Source organism: Copadichromis virginalis, linkage group LG1 (assembly GCF_057382275.1).
Source record: "Copadichromis virginalis isolate Kocher_CV1m ecotype Utaka linkage group LG1, C_Virginalis_male_GT1.1, whole genome shotgun sequence".
Taxonomy (NCBI): Eukaryota; Metazoa; Chordata; class Actinopteri; order Cichliformes; family Cichlidae; genus Copadichromis; species Copadichromis virginalis.
In genome coordinates, this window is record NC_140618.1 from 1,514,343 (window position 1) to 1,531,140 (window position 16,798).

A 16,798-nucleotide genomic window follows, 5' to 3' on the forward strand; every position below is an offset into this window, starting at 1 on the left:
GAAACCTGTCACATTATTTATTTTCCCCCAAAGGTGATTAACTGATTTCATCATCGGCTCCTTGTAGTGGGCCTCGGCTCTCTTTCACTGCTCTGGGTAGAAATCTTTAGATTTAATCTCCGTGCAAAGTTTACGCACAGATTTTTAATCACCATTACATCATCATCAGATAACGTCTCTGATGGTAGAAGAGTCACGTGACCCACACAAAGAAGCCAAGAACAGATTTAACAGGAAGTTGATAACTTCTTACGCTGGGCTCTTAGGCTTGGATGTTCCAGTGCAGACCGAGGAAGCCTGGCCTTGTTCAGCTTCATCTGCAGTACACCCCTCAGTAGTTTCAAGGCTTCTTTAACACAGTGTGATATTCATTTAGTAAATTATGGACACATTGAGATACATTTTTAGGACACGGCCATGTTGTGTCTCCAGTGTTGGGAAGGTTACTTTTAAAATGTATTCCATTACAGAATACAGAATACATGCCCCAAAATGTATTCTGTAACGTATTCCGTTACGTTACTCAATGAGAGTAACGTATTCTGAATACTTTGGATTACTTAATATATTATCATGCTTTTTACAACTACGTGAATGTACTATTGCTGTGTGATTTATTACTGTTACTGAAGGTCCGCGACTCTGAACTGTAGTAAAGGGACCTCTGACTAATACGGCGGGGTCCCTGTCGGCTCGTAGCCGAAAAATAGCTTTACTTTGTTGTGTGGGTCAGCTTTTCTTGCGAGAGACAGAGAGAGGCGTTGAAAGGCTGCTCCAACAGAACTTATTGTTTCGGAGGAAAACACGAACACGGTGTACAGTCGAGTCTTAATAGCTTACTTACAACTGGGCTCGTCAGGCTCTCTTCTTGGCTGCAGTGGTTATTATTATATTTACATGCTTCCAGCTCCCGTTTTTCCTCGACGACAACTCGTACCTTTCCACTCCCCTTTTTCTCCCTCCTCGCGCTCACAGACACATAACGTGTATGGCAGTCCATTCTCCCTGCAACACGGACTACACTGCCCATGATGCTACATTCTTTAGAGCTATGCTTGTAGCATTCTGCCTGTTAGCTTAGCACAACAACAACAACAACGAAAAGGCGCTCTCTCACCCAGGAAACACACAGTCGCAGAGAGAGAGAGAGAGCGTCGCCCTGTAACCATGGCAACCGTAACGCTGCCGCCTGGAACAACAGAACGTAGCTGTCAAACAAAACCCAAACAGTCCTGACCCGCGACAAAATGAAACAGGAAAGTACCGCAGTGTAATCCATTTATTTCAACAAAGTAACTGTATTCTGAATACCACCTTTTTAAACGGTAACTGTAACGGAATACAGTTACTCATATTTTGTATTCTAAATACGTAACGGCGGTACATGTATTCTGTTACTCCCCAACACTGTGCGTCTCTGATCTGTGGTCATTCAGTTCAGCCACGCCCGTTTTAAGACGTTAAAAGAGGACTTTGCCTTGCTTCCATCTTTTATGTACAGTCCATGATGGAGACTTCTTTGCTGCACCATAGCAGAGTTCAAAAGACAGATTAACAGATTAACAGCATGTCATGAAAGCGCCACAGTCTAATGAGTGTGAGAGTTTAAGCACCACAACAGAAAGGTCACGTCATGATGAAACGACCTCCGGATGTCGGGTTCCTCCTCAGAAACTGAACGCTGAGCTCTTGAGGCAGAGCTCAGAAGAGGACGTGCCGGGTTTCAGAAGCCTGAGTCAGGAAAATGACAACACCTGAGTTTATGATGGGTAACAAATATCATGTAAGCTCGAGCTCTGAGCTGTGGGAATGGATGCGAGCCGCCTCTCTGCAGTCCTCCAAGCATCAGTGTGGTTTTAGTAAAAAAGGGATTTTTTTGTTTTTCAAATAGACGTCATCAGTACATTTGAAGCAGTTATTGGGAATTATTCCATCAGGGTGAAACGAAGGAACCTGCAGTGCTAATAATGTCGCCTTCGTTAAAACCACGTTAACGGCGGTGAAACGGTCACTCATGTATTAAAGAAGCTCTCTGCATGCAGACAAACCTGTGAGAGCAAAAGGAACCGAGTCTGAGCTGCTCGCCACGTGAAGCCTTCATGCACGCTTGATCACCCAGGTACGGAAAGTTCCTGGGATCTTAATGTTGGTGGTGTTGAACGCCCCCTGCCTCGCTCACAGTCACGTATGACGTAAACCCTGGATCGCCCTGGCTACGGTCAGTTTGACAGAACAAACATGGCAGCCAGATATTTCTCACACACGTGAGGATTAACACAGGACCATCCCCACCTGACCTCTTCATAAACACTTTGACCTTATTGTCACGTGACTTTAGCTAAACGGTGAAAGACTGACTCGAGTTAAAGCCGCTTCTGTTTTTTAGTAAGTGTAATCTTGAAATGACTAATATTGTGTAGCTTTAAATACCAAAACAAACCACGACGGTTTACTCTGACCTATGAAATACCTCGTCCCCTCAGACATGCCACGCTGTCCTCTAATGTCCCACAACCACCTGTATCTGATCCACGTCACGCCACAGATATGAACAGCTATGCTGAAGAATAAGCTGAGACGAGAAGCTCGCCGTGGTTTGTGCGCTTCTTCAGCAACCTGCTGGCACGACGTCTGCGACACCCAGGCTGGTTCGGTCTGCAGAGATCATTTCCTCCTTCATAACAACTGCATGTTTCTATAACTCACCTGTTTAAATTGTATTAAGGCTTAAAGTTTGCATGAATAGGCGCGTGGCCTCTTTGACGACAGGTCTAACCTGTACGCAGCGTTCTGACTGCGGCACATACAGGACAAAAAAAAACACAATCAAGAGATCTTTTATTTCACACGTGGACACTTGAGATGATCCTGTATCTTTAAATTTTACACAGAACAAGATCAAAACAAACCGGACGGAGGACAGAATCAGAAATAATCAGGGGCGATGCAAAGCTGCACAATAACACACAAAGAGAGAAAAACAAGCAGAAGAATTGTGTGTCTGGATCATAGACTGTAGATAAACGATGGACCCAGGATGCCCCCTGCTCCTTTCTGACTCTAAGGGGACCATCATCTCCAGAATGTTTGATTCAATCACACCTGAGACCATTAAAGAGGAAGCGCCCCCTGCTGGGGGCCAGAAAGAATGCAGGATTAAGGCGTTTGATTTCACAGTCTGTGTAAATGGTTGTTTGAAGGGACCACAGTTGTTATTAATGTCACTGAGGTCAGGAAAGCACAAAAGCATCGTCCGTGGTCTTCGGCTTTGATCAAGCGGGACGTCTTCGTGGTCATCGGAGTCACGAAGGGCCGATGACCTCTGCTTCTTAGCGCTTCGCCGTGTTTGCAGCCATCTGGGTCACCTGGAAGAACAGAAACACCTGCTCACAGCTCGTCTTCATCGACGCGCCGCTCCTCTGATCATCTTTTCTCGTTCTGACTGGGAGAGAAACGCGATGATGCTCACCTGGTCGTCGATGCACCTGAACTGCCAGCTCCAGCTTGCGTTGTAGAGGAAAGGCCTGAGGTCGAAGCGGTTGTCGTCAGGACTGTAGCTCTCGGCGTGGTAGGACGGCGTGACCGTGGTCATCTTGTGGCGGTTCACAGAGTACATCCTGAAGAAGCGCTTGACCTTCTGGGCCACCTAAAGGAAAACCACGAGCTTGCTTCAGGTTAGGCTGCTGGGGACACGACCTTCATACCTGTGACCACTCAGACTGACCTCTGAGGGCGAGAGGGCGTCCTTCCACGTGTGAATGAGTTTACAGAACATACTGAAGGGGCCGCACTTGGAGATCTTCCTCAGTCGTCCGATCACAGACAACTCAGAGTAGGTCATCCCCATGTCGGCCTGCGGGGGGAGCACACATAGCGCTAACAGTCTTTAATAGCAGTCATGACGTGATGCTAGCAGAGCGCTTCACGCTGACATCTTTGGACTTTATAAAGACGCCTGCAGTCAGCAGCGAGCTGCAGTTAGCTTCCTGTCACCTGTGTACAAAGAGGCTTCAGCCCGCCGGGGGGCCTGATGGTTGCAGGGGCCCCTCCTCTACATCATACTGCACGCTCATAATCACAGTGTTACAGTAGAGCGGACTCTTAAGTGGTTAAATCGTGGACTGAACTTTAGCTGCACTCAGTCATTTTACTCTCACTATGAGCAGAGGGGCATGCTGGGAGATATACAATATAATATATATTAGGGCTGCTACAAACGATTATTCTGATAGTCGACTAATCAGATCGTCATCCACTGGACGTACAGCGTACAGCTTATTGCACCAGCAGCATCTGCTCTTATATAACTATCATTAGCTTACAGCTTTAAGCTTTTAAGGTGCTAACTAAAAATAAAGACAAGATGATAGTTTATTCAATTTTAATGAAATTTGCAGATTGTTTCGGTGAAGTTTAATAAACTCCTTGCTATCTAAAATATAACAGGACACCGGAGTATATTCTGGAGCATCTCACACTTCTGATAATCAGCTGTCTGCTTGATGTTTATTCAGCTGTGTAAAAACTTTAATCTCAGCCAAACCGATTTACTCAGGAACAAATAAAATACTGAAAAAAGCCAAACAATAACATTTTAAGTTATCTAAGTGACTCATATATCATGTTTAACCTGAGAGAGAAAGACGGCGGTGGGTTTGAAGCCGGGAGTCCGGTGTTCTCACGGCTCTAGTGAGCCTAGCCCCCGGCTAGCTATCGAGCTAGTGGGTAACAGACGTCTCAGAAAACGTCGGAGCGCTTTTGAAAATATGCGGTGTCCTGATAAACTGAGCAGGTATTTGAGGTTTACACAGCTACATTCTCCATGAAAATATGTTAAACGTTTATTTTGTGACCCAGAAAGAATAATAAGAGTAAAGTTAAAACTAACTAGCTACCGCCATTGTTGGAAACTGAGCTGGGCTGCGCTATGAATTCTGGGACACAGCTTCTTCTTCTTCGGGGTTTAACAGCAGCTGGCATCCTTGTACATGCAGTGCTGCCATCTTCTGTTTCAGTCAGTTATTACACTCTTAAATCCTGCTACTTATTCCTGCGTCTTTTGGGATCTTACAAAGCTTCAAACGACGCGTCGACTATTAAATCAGTCGTCGACGATTTTGATAGTCGACTAATCGCGGCAGCCCTAATATATACAGCAGGATGAAGACGCTGCAGGGCTTTGGAATTGTGCTGAGCAGCAGAGTTGGTGGGTTGAGGTTTGTGTGCAGGAGCTTCGCGGCAACAATCATGTCTGTCATACAAACTCATTTCATTCTGAAGTCTCAGAGTGATGAAGGCCCGTTCCCGTCTGCGTCTCACCTCATCGGTCTGAGAAACTCGCCCGTCTGTCAGCGGCTCGAGCTCGGCGGTGGGCGGAGCTGCGAGGATGCTGCAGAGGAAACCAAAACCACCGACAAACTGAAAAACCACACGAGATGCTGCGTCTCTGAGAAATAACTCCAGTGTGAAAGCACACCGCAGCGGCTGCAGAGGCGCAGACCCCCGTGGCCTTACCTTCTCAGAGCAGTGAGCTGCAGCTGCTCGGCGCAGTGCAGCAGGAAGCGCTTCAGGTCCGTCTTGCTGATGCCTCCGATCGGGTTGATGTCGGCGCTCGAGCAGTCGTATTTGGTGAAATAACCTGTGAGGCTGAGCAGGACGACGCCCTGTTATTCTATATGCTGCGTGAGCCACACTAACAGTGAAAACGGCGAACACGGCGGCGGGTACCTCTCGTCCACGTTAGCAGAGCCGAGCACCAGCAAGCCCCCGGGTCTGCCCCGAGCCCACAGGCTGAGCTGGGCAAACAGGTAAGCCAGGACCATCCTGACCCGAGCCTGGGAACACACACAGGAAGTGAACACTGTGACAAAGTTCAGCCGGGTCGCGATGGCGTTACGTGAACGCCGCGGTTAAACTGTCAGAGGCGCTGCACGCCACAAACATCTGCAGCTTCTGACCTGCACGTTCTGCAGAGCCAGGTTTTCTCTCGCACTTCCCCCACTCGCACGAAACTGAGGCCACCGTCCGGTAACCGCCGAGAAGATACCCAGAATGCCTTTCACCGCCACGTCTATGTTGATGTTCATGTGCGTGCTGCAGGAGACAGAACGAGTCAGAACTGTTCCTGTGAGCCTCTCAGTGTCGTGGTCTTCACCATGGATCTACCCGCTTCCTACCTGCCGATCTGATTGGCCAGGTCTCTGGCCCTGTTGCGCGTGTCCTCGGAGGAGTTTTCGCTCGCCATGTAGCAGGTGGTGAAGACGCGAGCGCACAGCTGCTTCGGGTCCTGCGGATGATACGACTCGTCGCCGACCACCCTGCGGACGTCTTCCAGCACCCGACTGTCTGTGAGGAAGACAGACCAGCAGGCAGGAAGTTACATCATTCGGCTCATCCTGGGAGCTGCTCCTCCACACAAATGCTTCCTGTTTATCTCCTGAAACCCTCAGATTTGTCTTTACTCTGAACACTCGGCTCAAAATGCTCCGACTGAAGATCTGCACAGGTTACTATTCACCAGTATACTGTAACAGAACATATAAACAGCATCTCTGGAGGAGAATCAGCGGAGGGTACTCACTGCCGCCCTCGACAGCCCGGCACAGCTGCACGCACATGCAGTGGACGATGCAGGCGGTGGAGGAGCTGTCGACGCCGCCGCTCAGAGGCAGCAGGAAACCAGCCTGAACACAAACGAGCAGACAGCTCAGAGGCCCAAACCACACACTTCTCAATGTAGCCAAAGATGACCTCACACCTGTCCTCCTCACCTGGCCGCTCCTCCTCAGGTAGTCCCACAGCCAGCAGGCCGGCCCTAAACTGAAGCACGCGGCAGCAAACAGCTGTAAGAGAGGCTCTCTGGGAGCTTTACAGAAGCTTCATTTAAACGTACCTGATCTCTTCCTCTGGTGTGTGAAAGTGCCATTCTATTGGCTGGTGGGTGGGCAGGTAGACGTCGTCACAGCCGGACAAAGAAAAGTCCACTTTGACCCTGTGACAAGGTTTGAAGTCACTTTCCTTCCACACGGAGAAACACGAGAGATAAACACCGTCAGCACCTGACATTCATCCAGCACCGCCACTCACAGGTGACCTCTGCATGACCTTTAACACGAGCTCTGCTGTGGGGGGGGCGACCTGTCATAGGTCGTCTGCCTGTATTATTGGTCTTGGCCTCACAGTATAAAGCATCAGCCTGTTAGCAGGTTAATGCGCTGATTGGTTTGGATTGAAGGTCGACCACGAGCGTTCGTGGCTCTGTGACTCTGAAACACCTACAGGGACTCGAACACTATCAAGGTTTTACATTTTTAAATCAAGCAAATCTTATTGCTTCCCATCCTCAGAGCTCTGCAGCGCTCACTGAGGATGGGTCAAAGGTCAAAGCAGCTGCGGGAGGAGCTGAGAACCTGTGATGATGTGGAGGTCAGGCTGGTCAACTATGGTCACTGCTGGTCACAGGTCATCACAGAAACTGAGCTGATAACAGAGAAAAACACAAACGCAGCTTCATGCTGTTCACAGGTTGGACAGCAGGGGGCGCTCTCTCACCAGCTGAGGCTGACACAGCTCTCCTCTGTAGCTGCGAACGTCCTCCAGATCCAGAGTGGCCGTAATCACCTCCTACCACACACACACACACACACACACACAGACACACACACACACACACACACACACACACACAGACACACACACAGACACACACACACACAGACACACACACACACACACACAGACACACACACACACACACACACACACAGAGACACACACACACAGACACACACACACACAGACACACACACACACAGAGACACACACACACACACACACACACAGACGCACACACACACACACACAGACACACACACACACACAGACACACACACACACAGACACACACACACACACACACACACACACACACACACAGACACACACACACACAGACACACACACACACACACACACACACACACACACACAGACACACACACACACACTCTTCATGGCAGGTTTTGATAAGAAGCTTCACAGAACAGGTTAAACTTTTCTTGGTCTTAATGAAAGCTACACACAGGCAGCTGCGTTTGGTTGGTTTAGGGTCGCACATCCATCAGTCTGTTAAAAGCTTGGCTCTGATTGGTGGCTGCGACACACACATCGGTCCGACATCTTCACCTGCAGTCTCGGTGCAGCACAGGAAACACTTCCCTAAAACAGCCCCTCCTCTACCTGAGGAGCTTTGCATGAATCAAAATTCAAACTAATCCCTCATCATCGCGTCCTCGGCCTGTCAGGTGGTCCCGTGTCTGAAACGAGCTGCTCCTGCTGATCTCACCTGAGCTTCGGGATCACTGCGCACACACCGAGCTCATCGTCATGTTTAACCTCCAGCAGGACATACATGACAGGAAACCTTTTCACGTACCACATCATCGAGGGAGAACTGCGCTCCCTGCGCCACGACGTCACCGTTAATGGCCACCATGGCGCAGCCATCGTAGTAGACGCGGTCTCCGTCACAGCCCCTCTGGTTGGCGTACAGGTAGATTCCTCCGCTCTGCAACGTCACCAGCAGACGGCGTCACGTACAACACTGCCCCGTCGCGCTCAGTGCTCGGCCTCGTATTCGAGCGCGTACCTTGGTGGTGGCCGACTTGATCAGGTTGACCCTCTGGTCAGCTTTGCGGAGCTCGTGGTGGCTTGCGGACGAGTTGGTGAAGATTTCAACGCCGTCCCGACCCATCTGAATGTGAGGGCTGAGGAGAGGACAGACGTTAGCAGGAGAGCGAGCGAGCGCCATCGCACCTGCTGGCAGCCTCTCCCCACCTGTCGGGGTTCCAGAGCTCGGCGCAGATCTCAGTGCCGATGCAGGTGTCCTTCGTGGAGAGCACGCAGTCACCGAAGGGGACGGTGTCCTGCAAACAGGAACGAGGCGACAAAATTCAGACGAGAACCTCTCACCAGACATGAGCTGGTAACTGCGACGGCAGAGGTTACCTGGCCTGTCACCTCCTGGATCATTCGGGGCAGGAAATACTCCTCCACCTGCCTGAAAGAACCAATCAGACACACCCACGTTTAGGGACACGTGGTCACATGCAGACACGTGACAGATTAAAGCTGAACTCCAGAGTGACCGACCGTAACTTGTTCCAGGGGGAGAACCAGCGCACCTCTCTGTAGTTCCCGTGGTTGGCCATCAGCATCTTGGGCCTGATCAGCAGGATTTTTCTATGATGAAGAAGCAAAGTGTTCGTTTAGCTCAATGTGGAGGAAGACTACGACCTGGAGGAGGAGGAGGTGTGGCCTTGCTGACGTACCTGTTGAGGAACAGGATGCGGCAGTTGTAGCGCACGTTGTGATGCATGATGGGCCTGAAAGGACAAGAAACAGTCAGAGCTGCAGGAGAGGAGACGTTACAGGTGCACGCCACATCACGTCGAGCAGGTGGAGCCAAAGCCTCGCGCTGCACTCTGAACACTCACATCCCCACGTCACAGATGATGTCCTGAGTGACGGGAGACTCCAGAAGATTCCTGAGGACCTGGAAGCTGTGCAGCAGCGTGTCCGACTCATAGAAGTGGTCTGCGCAGCCGTAGCCGCTGAAACAAAGCAGAGAAGAAGAGTTGGACCAACAGATGACGCGTGAGTTTAATAAGGACGTAAAAGAATCGTACCAGATCTCCAGCTCTGGACCCAGCCTGTACTTGGCTCCGTGAGCTTTGGCTTCCTCGATACCTGCAGGCAGACGGGAGAACTGCAGCATCACACACACCTGCCTGAGATCACAGATAACTCTGATAATCAGCCTGTGACAGAACTAATAATTTAACATGAGCTTTATTTATTTTCTTATCGCGAGCTCGTGTCATGTGACTCGTCCACCTGCAGTAACCCACAGTGTGCAGACGACTCAGCCACTGTTAGTCAGAGCAGCCACAGCTGGTCAGTGTGTGCCTGTGTCCACACACACTCAGGACACTCCGACAACCCTTCACCCGGGTCAGATCCTCCACGCAGCTAGGAGAGAGGTATCAAACATAAGGCCCAGGGGCCGGGATCGGCCTGGCTGAAACTCAAATCTGGCCCAATAAACAAGTTTAGAAACTGTAAAGGAGATTTGGAACTTTTAGCTGTGTTTTCCTGTTTTTCCATCAACTCGTACAGAAATGTCTGGGTTTCTTTCACAGTAGAGGGTCCACTGTGAAAGACATGACCTTTGACTTCAGGTGACGTGGTTTCAGGTCGAGTCCTTTAAAGATCTTTCTGACAAAACTACGATGGTTTGATTTTTCATCAGTGTCCTGGTTTGGACACACACACGCACACAGACAGACACACACACACACACCCCTCGTAGTTTTGCTATGATGCCGCGTGGATTCTATGTTAATACTAGAGATGGACCGATCCGATATTACGTATCGGTATCGGTCCGATACTGACCTAAATTACTGGATCGGATATCGGAGAAAAATAAAAAATGTAATCCGATCCATTAAATATCACGAAAGCACCTCACAAAACTTGCAACACGCCGTAACTCACCTCAGAACGTTAGCACGTCGGAGCAGTATGCATCACGTGATAGAGCGGCTGTGGCATGCGGGACCTGTCGGTGGTCTGGATAGCATTTGGAGCTTCGCTAGCAACCTGGCATTTCATCTCCGACAAAGTTATCCCGAGAGAAGTAAAGCAAGTGTGTAAGTCCATCTCTGAATGTTTGTAAAGCATTCCTGCGTTAAGCTTAACGAGCGACTGCCTCTCGCTCTCCGGCTGCTACTTCAATCATGAAACTGCTTAACGATCAGCTGATCGGCTTTTCTGTCGCGACTCCGTGTCTCTAGTTTGTTTTTGGCCCACTTTGCACCAGAAAGAGGAAACCAGCGGCTGAACAACAGCAGCACGTTTAAGCTTGATCAGCTGTTGTTAGAATGTATTTAATATTACTTTCTACTCGAGGATCTTTTTCTACGTAGCTGACGCTGGTAACTGTGCAGGGGCGGATCTAGCAAAGTTTAGCCAGGGGGGCCGATAGGGCATTAACTGGGAAAAGGGGCACAAAGACATACTTTTCTTTCTTATTCTCATTTAAAATGTCGAGCTTTTAATAAATAATTATCTGACACACAAAGTTTTAATTTGATGTAAAATGAATAGAAGTAAATTACTGTATATAGTGACTATTAAGTCTAATATATATACCCTAGTAAGCTATAGTACTTTTTCCTTTGAGAAGGTACCATCTGTGCAGTCTGCAATTTTGTTGAAGAAAGATGTTGAATCTATTTAATATTTCTTGAAAAATAATTGATTTCTGTGCATTTTTTTTCACACTGCATCAAATTAAGGTTGATTACGTCGATTAAGCATCATGAGGTGGAGCGTGAGGGGTGGTTCCCTATTTTTTATTTATTTATTTTTGTTGTTGCTGGGAGTTGGAACCCTATTAGTTAGGTTGCTTAATATTTATGCTAAGTACTCTTTAAAATACCAGAATAGGGAGGATGGTGTAGGTCTAAGTTTATTAGATTGATCAGTATTGCTGAACTATGAAATATTTTTTTTTTGCATACAGGTATAACAGAACAGCTTTAGTGTAGTTGTTGTTTTAAACTTGAGTATGAACTTATACAAAATGCAGCAAGATATTTAAAAAACAGTTTTGTTGATTAAAAAACACTATATCGGATTCATATCGGTATCGGCAGATATCCAAATGTATGATATCGGTATCGGACATAAAAAAGTGGTATCGTGCCATCTCTAGTTATTACTGATTCATGTTGCTGATGCGTGTTTGCTGAAATGTGCAGTGAGCGTGGGTGACTCGCGTGGGTGACTCTCCTCCCACAGACTGAATCGAAATAAAGCGAGCTGAACGTTTTATTATTACCGAGTGGCAGCAGACCCACGCACCCTGTGACGGCGCACGGGGATAACGCGTCATACGTTTTATGAAAAGCAGAGTTGTTCGTGGCCGTGATTGGCTGGGCCACAGCCTGAGCTCGCGCTGCGGTCTCACTCACTCCTCAGGATCCGCTCACAGTTTCCTTCAAAGTCCAGAGCCCACTGGTTCAGACAGCAGGTAGCCATGGTCACCTTCCGGCCCATGTCGGCGGGTCACGTGGTCACACGGCGCAGGTGATCGAGGACAGAAAGGTTCAGGTGAGAGCGGAGCTGCAGGTCAGCGGCTGTGTGAGCGCTTCCTGCCGCCTCTTCTTCCCCCGCTGCCTTCACTGAGCCCGTGAGCGCTGCTGCCCCCTGCTGGATCCTCACAGACTCACACCGACGGCAGAGGGTGGGCGCAGGCAGGGAAAAAGCCTCTGAGTTCACAAAATGATCCAAAAACAAAGACACATTTATACCATTTGTCCTGCGACGCTTCATTTTTAGAGGATAAACTGGAAAAGATTCACATATGTGAGCTCCTGGATCAGTAGCAGAAATCAGCTGGAGTTGAACCTGTGACGAAACATTTGCCCGTCCTGATTTCTTAGTTTGAGCTTTATAGACTTGGTGTAGCTGATGGAGCCACGAGGAAGCACTCTGCTTAAGCAGGATGATCCCAAACACACCAGCAAGCAAGTCCAGTGTGAATGTGTCACGAGTGTCCGAGTGAAATTCCTCCATCCATGTGAAAGACTCACTGAAGGCTGCCAAGGCTGGAGGGTTGTTAGTTAGCTTCACTTTTTATACACTGCAGGTTTGGAAAGCTTTCTTTCTTTTAATAAAAGAAACCATTGTGAAGAGCTGCATCTTGTCATCACTGGCATCATTTTGTCTAATTTGAACATTTGATGACCTGAAACACATAAACGTGACATATGCAAAAAACCAAAACCCACAGATATCTGGGAGGAGGCAGATCCTCTGTGCTGTGAGCTCAACCTTTCATTTCATTCTTCCCTCGCACCACCATCACTGGGTTTCTACCTACAACTGTCAGATCTTTCATCGTTAAATCATCTGATACACAAAAAACTTAATATTGAATATTTTACAAGCAGCTTCAAAATGTAATAAAATAATAAAATAAGAGGTAAAACAACATTTAAGGACTGACATCACAGCAGGGAGCCGCATCCTTCAGTAACAATGAACTTTATTTTCTCTAAAACATGCACTTTGTGTGGACAGTGTGAGCGGGTGGAAACGGCATTTATTGTCATCGGTTACAAAGCTGAGGGGCGGTCACGGCCGGAGATGACACTACAATCACAGACACACTACGACTGCTGCAGGGAAGCCGTCGCTTCCCGTCTCGCTTCCCAGCCTCGTCCATCACTCAGCGCTTCCACCGAGCACTTAGGTGTGTGAGGCCAGAAGGGGGTTTCATAAAGACTCGAGTCTCAGCAGGAAACCAAACAAACAGGCTGGAATCAGCCCAATACGCCGGATTTAGCACGATAATGTGACACGACATTCCTGTGCTACCATGAGACGCGGCCCTCAAAGCAGAGATCTTTTCAGGGTCAAAGTTTTCGTTTATTCTTCGACAAACATGAAGCTTTAAGTCTGGCCTGTCCTGCTCCTTCTTTATGAAACACCCCTCTGCACGATTCCTCCTGCTACAAAGATGAACTGCAGCGCGGCACAGGCGTGAACGTGTATGAGCGAACGGACGGATGCACGCTTTCTTCTGGTTCATGAAGATCCACGCTGACAAGGTGGAGCAGCTTCTTCTACATCACAAGGTCCAACAGAGAGTGTGTGTGTATTTTATATGAACACATGTTCCAGTAATCACACACACACACACACGCACACACACACACACACACGCACACGCACGCACGCACGCACGCACGCACGCACACACACACACACACGCACACACGCGCACACACGCACGCACGCACGCACGCACACACACACACACGCACACACACACACACGCACACACACACACACACACACTCAAATGCACATGAAATAAATAGCAGATATGTACACAGCTTCCATCATGTGGGGGACAGATGGAATTCGTAGCCCTGTCATGTTTCAGTGATGGAAGAACAGCTAATGATGGTGACAGAGGAGGAATCCAGCTTCGTCACAGTCCGGGTACGACGCGGAAAACGAGTCTGAAAAAAGACGAGGGCGGAGTCAAAAGGCAGCGGCTGAAAGCTGATCGGAGCCCACGGTGGAAAAACCTCGACGTGCATCTGCTGTCCTGGTATTTCCCCACCTCCACCTCACCTGTACAGCTCAGTGTGAGAGAAGGCAAAGGCAGCACCTGCCATTCTCCTCTGACGCCATCGATAACGATCAATAACCAATCCAGAACCAGCGTCGCCCGTTCAGGCATCGCTCTGAGCTCCTCCACATAAGTTTGAAGAACTTTAGTTTCCAAATGGAGCGCCCTGTGGTGCGTCTGAGCCGTGCTCCCGGCTGGTCGTTGCTCATATTACTGATGACAGAAACGATGGCTGTGCTATCCAACAGAACGTCCTGACCACCGTGTGTGATTAACTGTGCTGCTATCTGTCTGCTGATGCCAGCACTGCTGCAGCTTCAGGGTTTCTCTATTGTCATATCGCAGACTACCTCAGAGACCCAGTGAAGCCTCTGGTGTGACCTCAGGGCAGAAGTGAAACCTAACCTGTGTTATTTCCACTTCTACTCGTGTCAGTGTTTGAACACATTTTCCTATTTTACACCCACAAATCCATTTTCCACAGCTTATCTGGAGGCAGCAGTCCATCAGGCTGAAACTGGTGCAGCTCTTCTGGGGAAGCACGAGGCCAGCTCAGAGACACAAACTGTGTCCTGAGTCTGGCCTCCTCCCAAACACCTCACACTGCCTCCTTCCAGTGTGAAGGACGCTACACTCTGACCTCCTCCTGAAAGACTGAGCTCCTCCTTCAGAGGAGCCTCACAGTATCTACAACACGGCTCAGGGTCAAAGGTGAGGGTAAGACCGACGGCATCCACACACTTCAGATCCGTATTGTGATCTGCCGTGAACAACAGCCCAAGCGCTCTTAAAGAACTGGGCGGAGCTACACCTCCCTGACCCGTACGGAGGGACTCCACCTGTTTCCTGCTCAGAACCGTGGCCTCAGATTTGGAGGTACCAGTTCTTCACACATGGTTACGGACCAGAAGAAACACAAATGTGAGGCTCAAACTGACGAACTCTACCCGTGCAGAGAGGCTGAGAGTTTCCATCTGTCAGAGGGAAAAGTGACAAGTGAACAATGAAATGTAAGGACAGTGAACATCAGTTACTGACAGGCAAATGTCCCTAAAACCCGTGGATGATGAGAACAGGGGTGTGTAAAAAGACCAAGGTGCAATAAGACACATCCCGGAGAGCTCAGGAATCACTCGATAAGAAACGCCGCAGCCAGGGCTCGGTGAGCAGATCCTGGAGCTGCGGAGTCACGTCTACCAGTGAAATCAAAGGCATTTATCCACATGTGATAAATGTGTTCTTCACACGCGTGTCTTCACAGTCCTCGTGGTGCTGTTAAGGCACCGAGCAGCAGGATCATACATCGCTTCAATCCTCCCACATCCATAAAAATGGGAAATTTGACCAAATGTTGGCGTTTCATAGTTTTGTCACTATAAAAAAACAACCTAAGCTGTGCAGGGAGCCACAGTAATGCAACCACGTGGGCCTGAATATGCTTTAAAGCAGCCTAAGGTTTCTATATGATGACATTCGTGGCGTTGACTTCTTTTACTTTAAGCCTAAAGATGATCTGCTTGTTAAGAGATGACCTCAGAGAACTTCTTCCAGGTCCTGTGCAGCTGTTGATCAGCTCTATTTACGCACAGCACACGTTTAAAAACTCAGCGTCTGACTTCAGAGTGAGCTCAGGATCATCGAGAGATCCAAACCAGCCCGAGACGTCTGAGTGACCGAGCTCGGTCGGCGCTGCCGAGAGCCCGACGCGTAAACTCGCTGTGCAGACTGTAAAGAAAGATGGACAGAGCTAAAAAGTGGCATCAGCGCTGACGTTTAGCTCTCAGCTGCTGGTCCACGTTTCACTGCGGTGACATCATATCCCATCAGGGTCACATCTGGGCAGCTACATCCATCCTTTATATACAGTCTATGACATGAACTGTGCTTTTGTAGTCTTTTTTAAATCCTTCAGCCAGAGAGCGAGCTTTCTTCCTGCTCACCTCATAAATCCTCCTTTTGATTAAACTTTATCGTCACAGCTGAGCGAACAGCTGCACAGATGTTTTATTGGACTGTTTTCCACCCTCAGCTGTTCCTCAGTTTCCCTGATTTTAGGACTGAAGAGGATTCGGACCTGGAAACGGTTAAAGGCGTCAGACCTAACAAGCAAATCGAACAATTACAAATTAATTTTCTGAGGTGTAAATAAATTCTGTCAGTTAATAACTGAATTCTTGCTTATTCTAGTAGCCACGCTGGCGTGTGACTGTGGGCGGGTCAAATAAAGGTCAAAACACATCTTCACACAGGTGACGGCAGACTGATGTTTGGTGTGAGGAGGAGGAAGCAGCTGAGCGAGCAGCAGGACGCGAACAGGCCTGCGTCGGTCCACGTGTGCGTGTCAGGCTGCCGCTCATTTCCTCTTTATTGTTGTGATTTCAAAAGGAAGCTGCGGTAGAAATTCAGTATAAAAACGTCCGTACAATCTTCACTCTGTCTCTGGTTTGAAGCTGAGAGCTTTCAGTCCTCACGCCACACAGCAGGATGCAGCCGCAGGAAGTGCGCTCTCGGGACGGCGTGCTGTTAGCGTCCCTCCATCCTGTGAGGTGTGATGTTGGGCTGTCAGATATAAGGAGGGAGTGTCCAGTG

At 48.8% G+C, this 16,798-nt stretch overlaps 1 protein-coding gene across 3 annotated transcripts; it reads right to left on the reverse strand.

Moving 5' to 3' along the window:
• Positions 1-2,821: 2,821 nt before the first annotated feature.
• Positions 2,822-12,484, reverse strand: nadsyn1 (NAD synthetase 1). 3 transcript variants are annotated; one of them, XM_085466704.1, is made up of 21 exons: positions 12,039-12,483; positions 9,687-9,747; positions 9,495-9,611; positions 9,330-9,383; positions 9,151-9,240; positions 9,007-9,058; positions 8,836-8,924; positions 8,648-8,765; positions 8,435-8,566; positions 7,552-7,623; positions 6,893-7,017; positions 6,771-6,819; positions 6,581-6,683; positions 6,177-6,345; positions 5,958-6,093; positions 5,728-5,834; positions 5,515-5,646; positions 5,320-5,389; positions 3,725-3,853; positions 3,470-3,646; positions 2,822-3,365 (listed from the first exon to the last, which is right to left on the reverse strand). In XM_085466704.1, the coding sequence occupies exons 1-21, from the start codon at positions 12,121-12,123 to the stop codon at positions 3,330-3,332; spliced, it is 2,103 nt and encodes a 700-aa protein (XP_085322830.1). In that variant the 5' UTR covers positions 12,124-12,483; the 3' UTR covers positions 2,822-3,329. The 3 variants fall into 3 exon arrangements, with proteins under 3 accessions (XP_085322830.1, XP_085322672.1, XP_085322753.1); XM_085466546.1 differs by having other exon boundaries at positions 6,581-6,819; positions 12,039-12,484; XM_085466627.1 differs by lacking the exon at positions 7,552-7,623 and having other exon boundaries at positions 6,581-6,819.
• Positions 12,485-16,798: the final 4,314 nt, after the last annotated feature.

Excerpts from the sequence above, each read along its gene's own strand:
- nadsyn1 (XM_085466546.1), bottom strand. The coding sequence starts at position 12,123 with ATGGGCCGGAAGGTGACCATGGCTACCTGCTGTCTGAACCAGTGGGCT. Across the intron at positions 9,059-9,150 it reads TCCCCCTGGAACAAGTTACG|GCAGGTGGAGGAGTATTTCC; the intron begins GTCGGTCACTCT and ends TGGTTCTTTCAG. Across the intron at positions 8,925-9,006 it reads TCCAGGAGGTGACAGGCCAG|GACACCGTCCCCTTCGGTGA; the intron begins GTAACCTCTGCC and ends TCCTGTTTGCAG.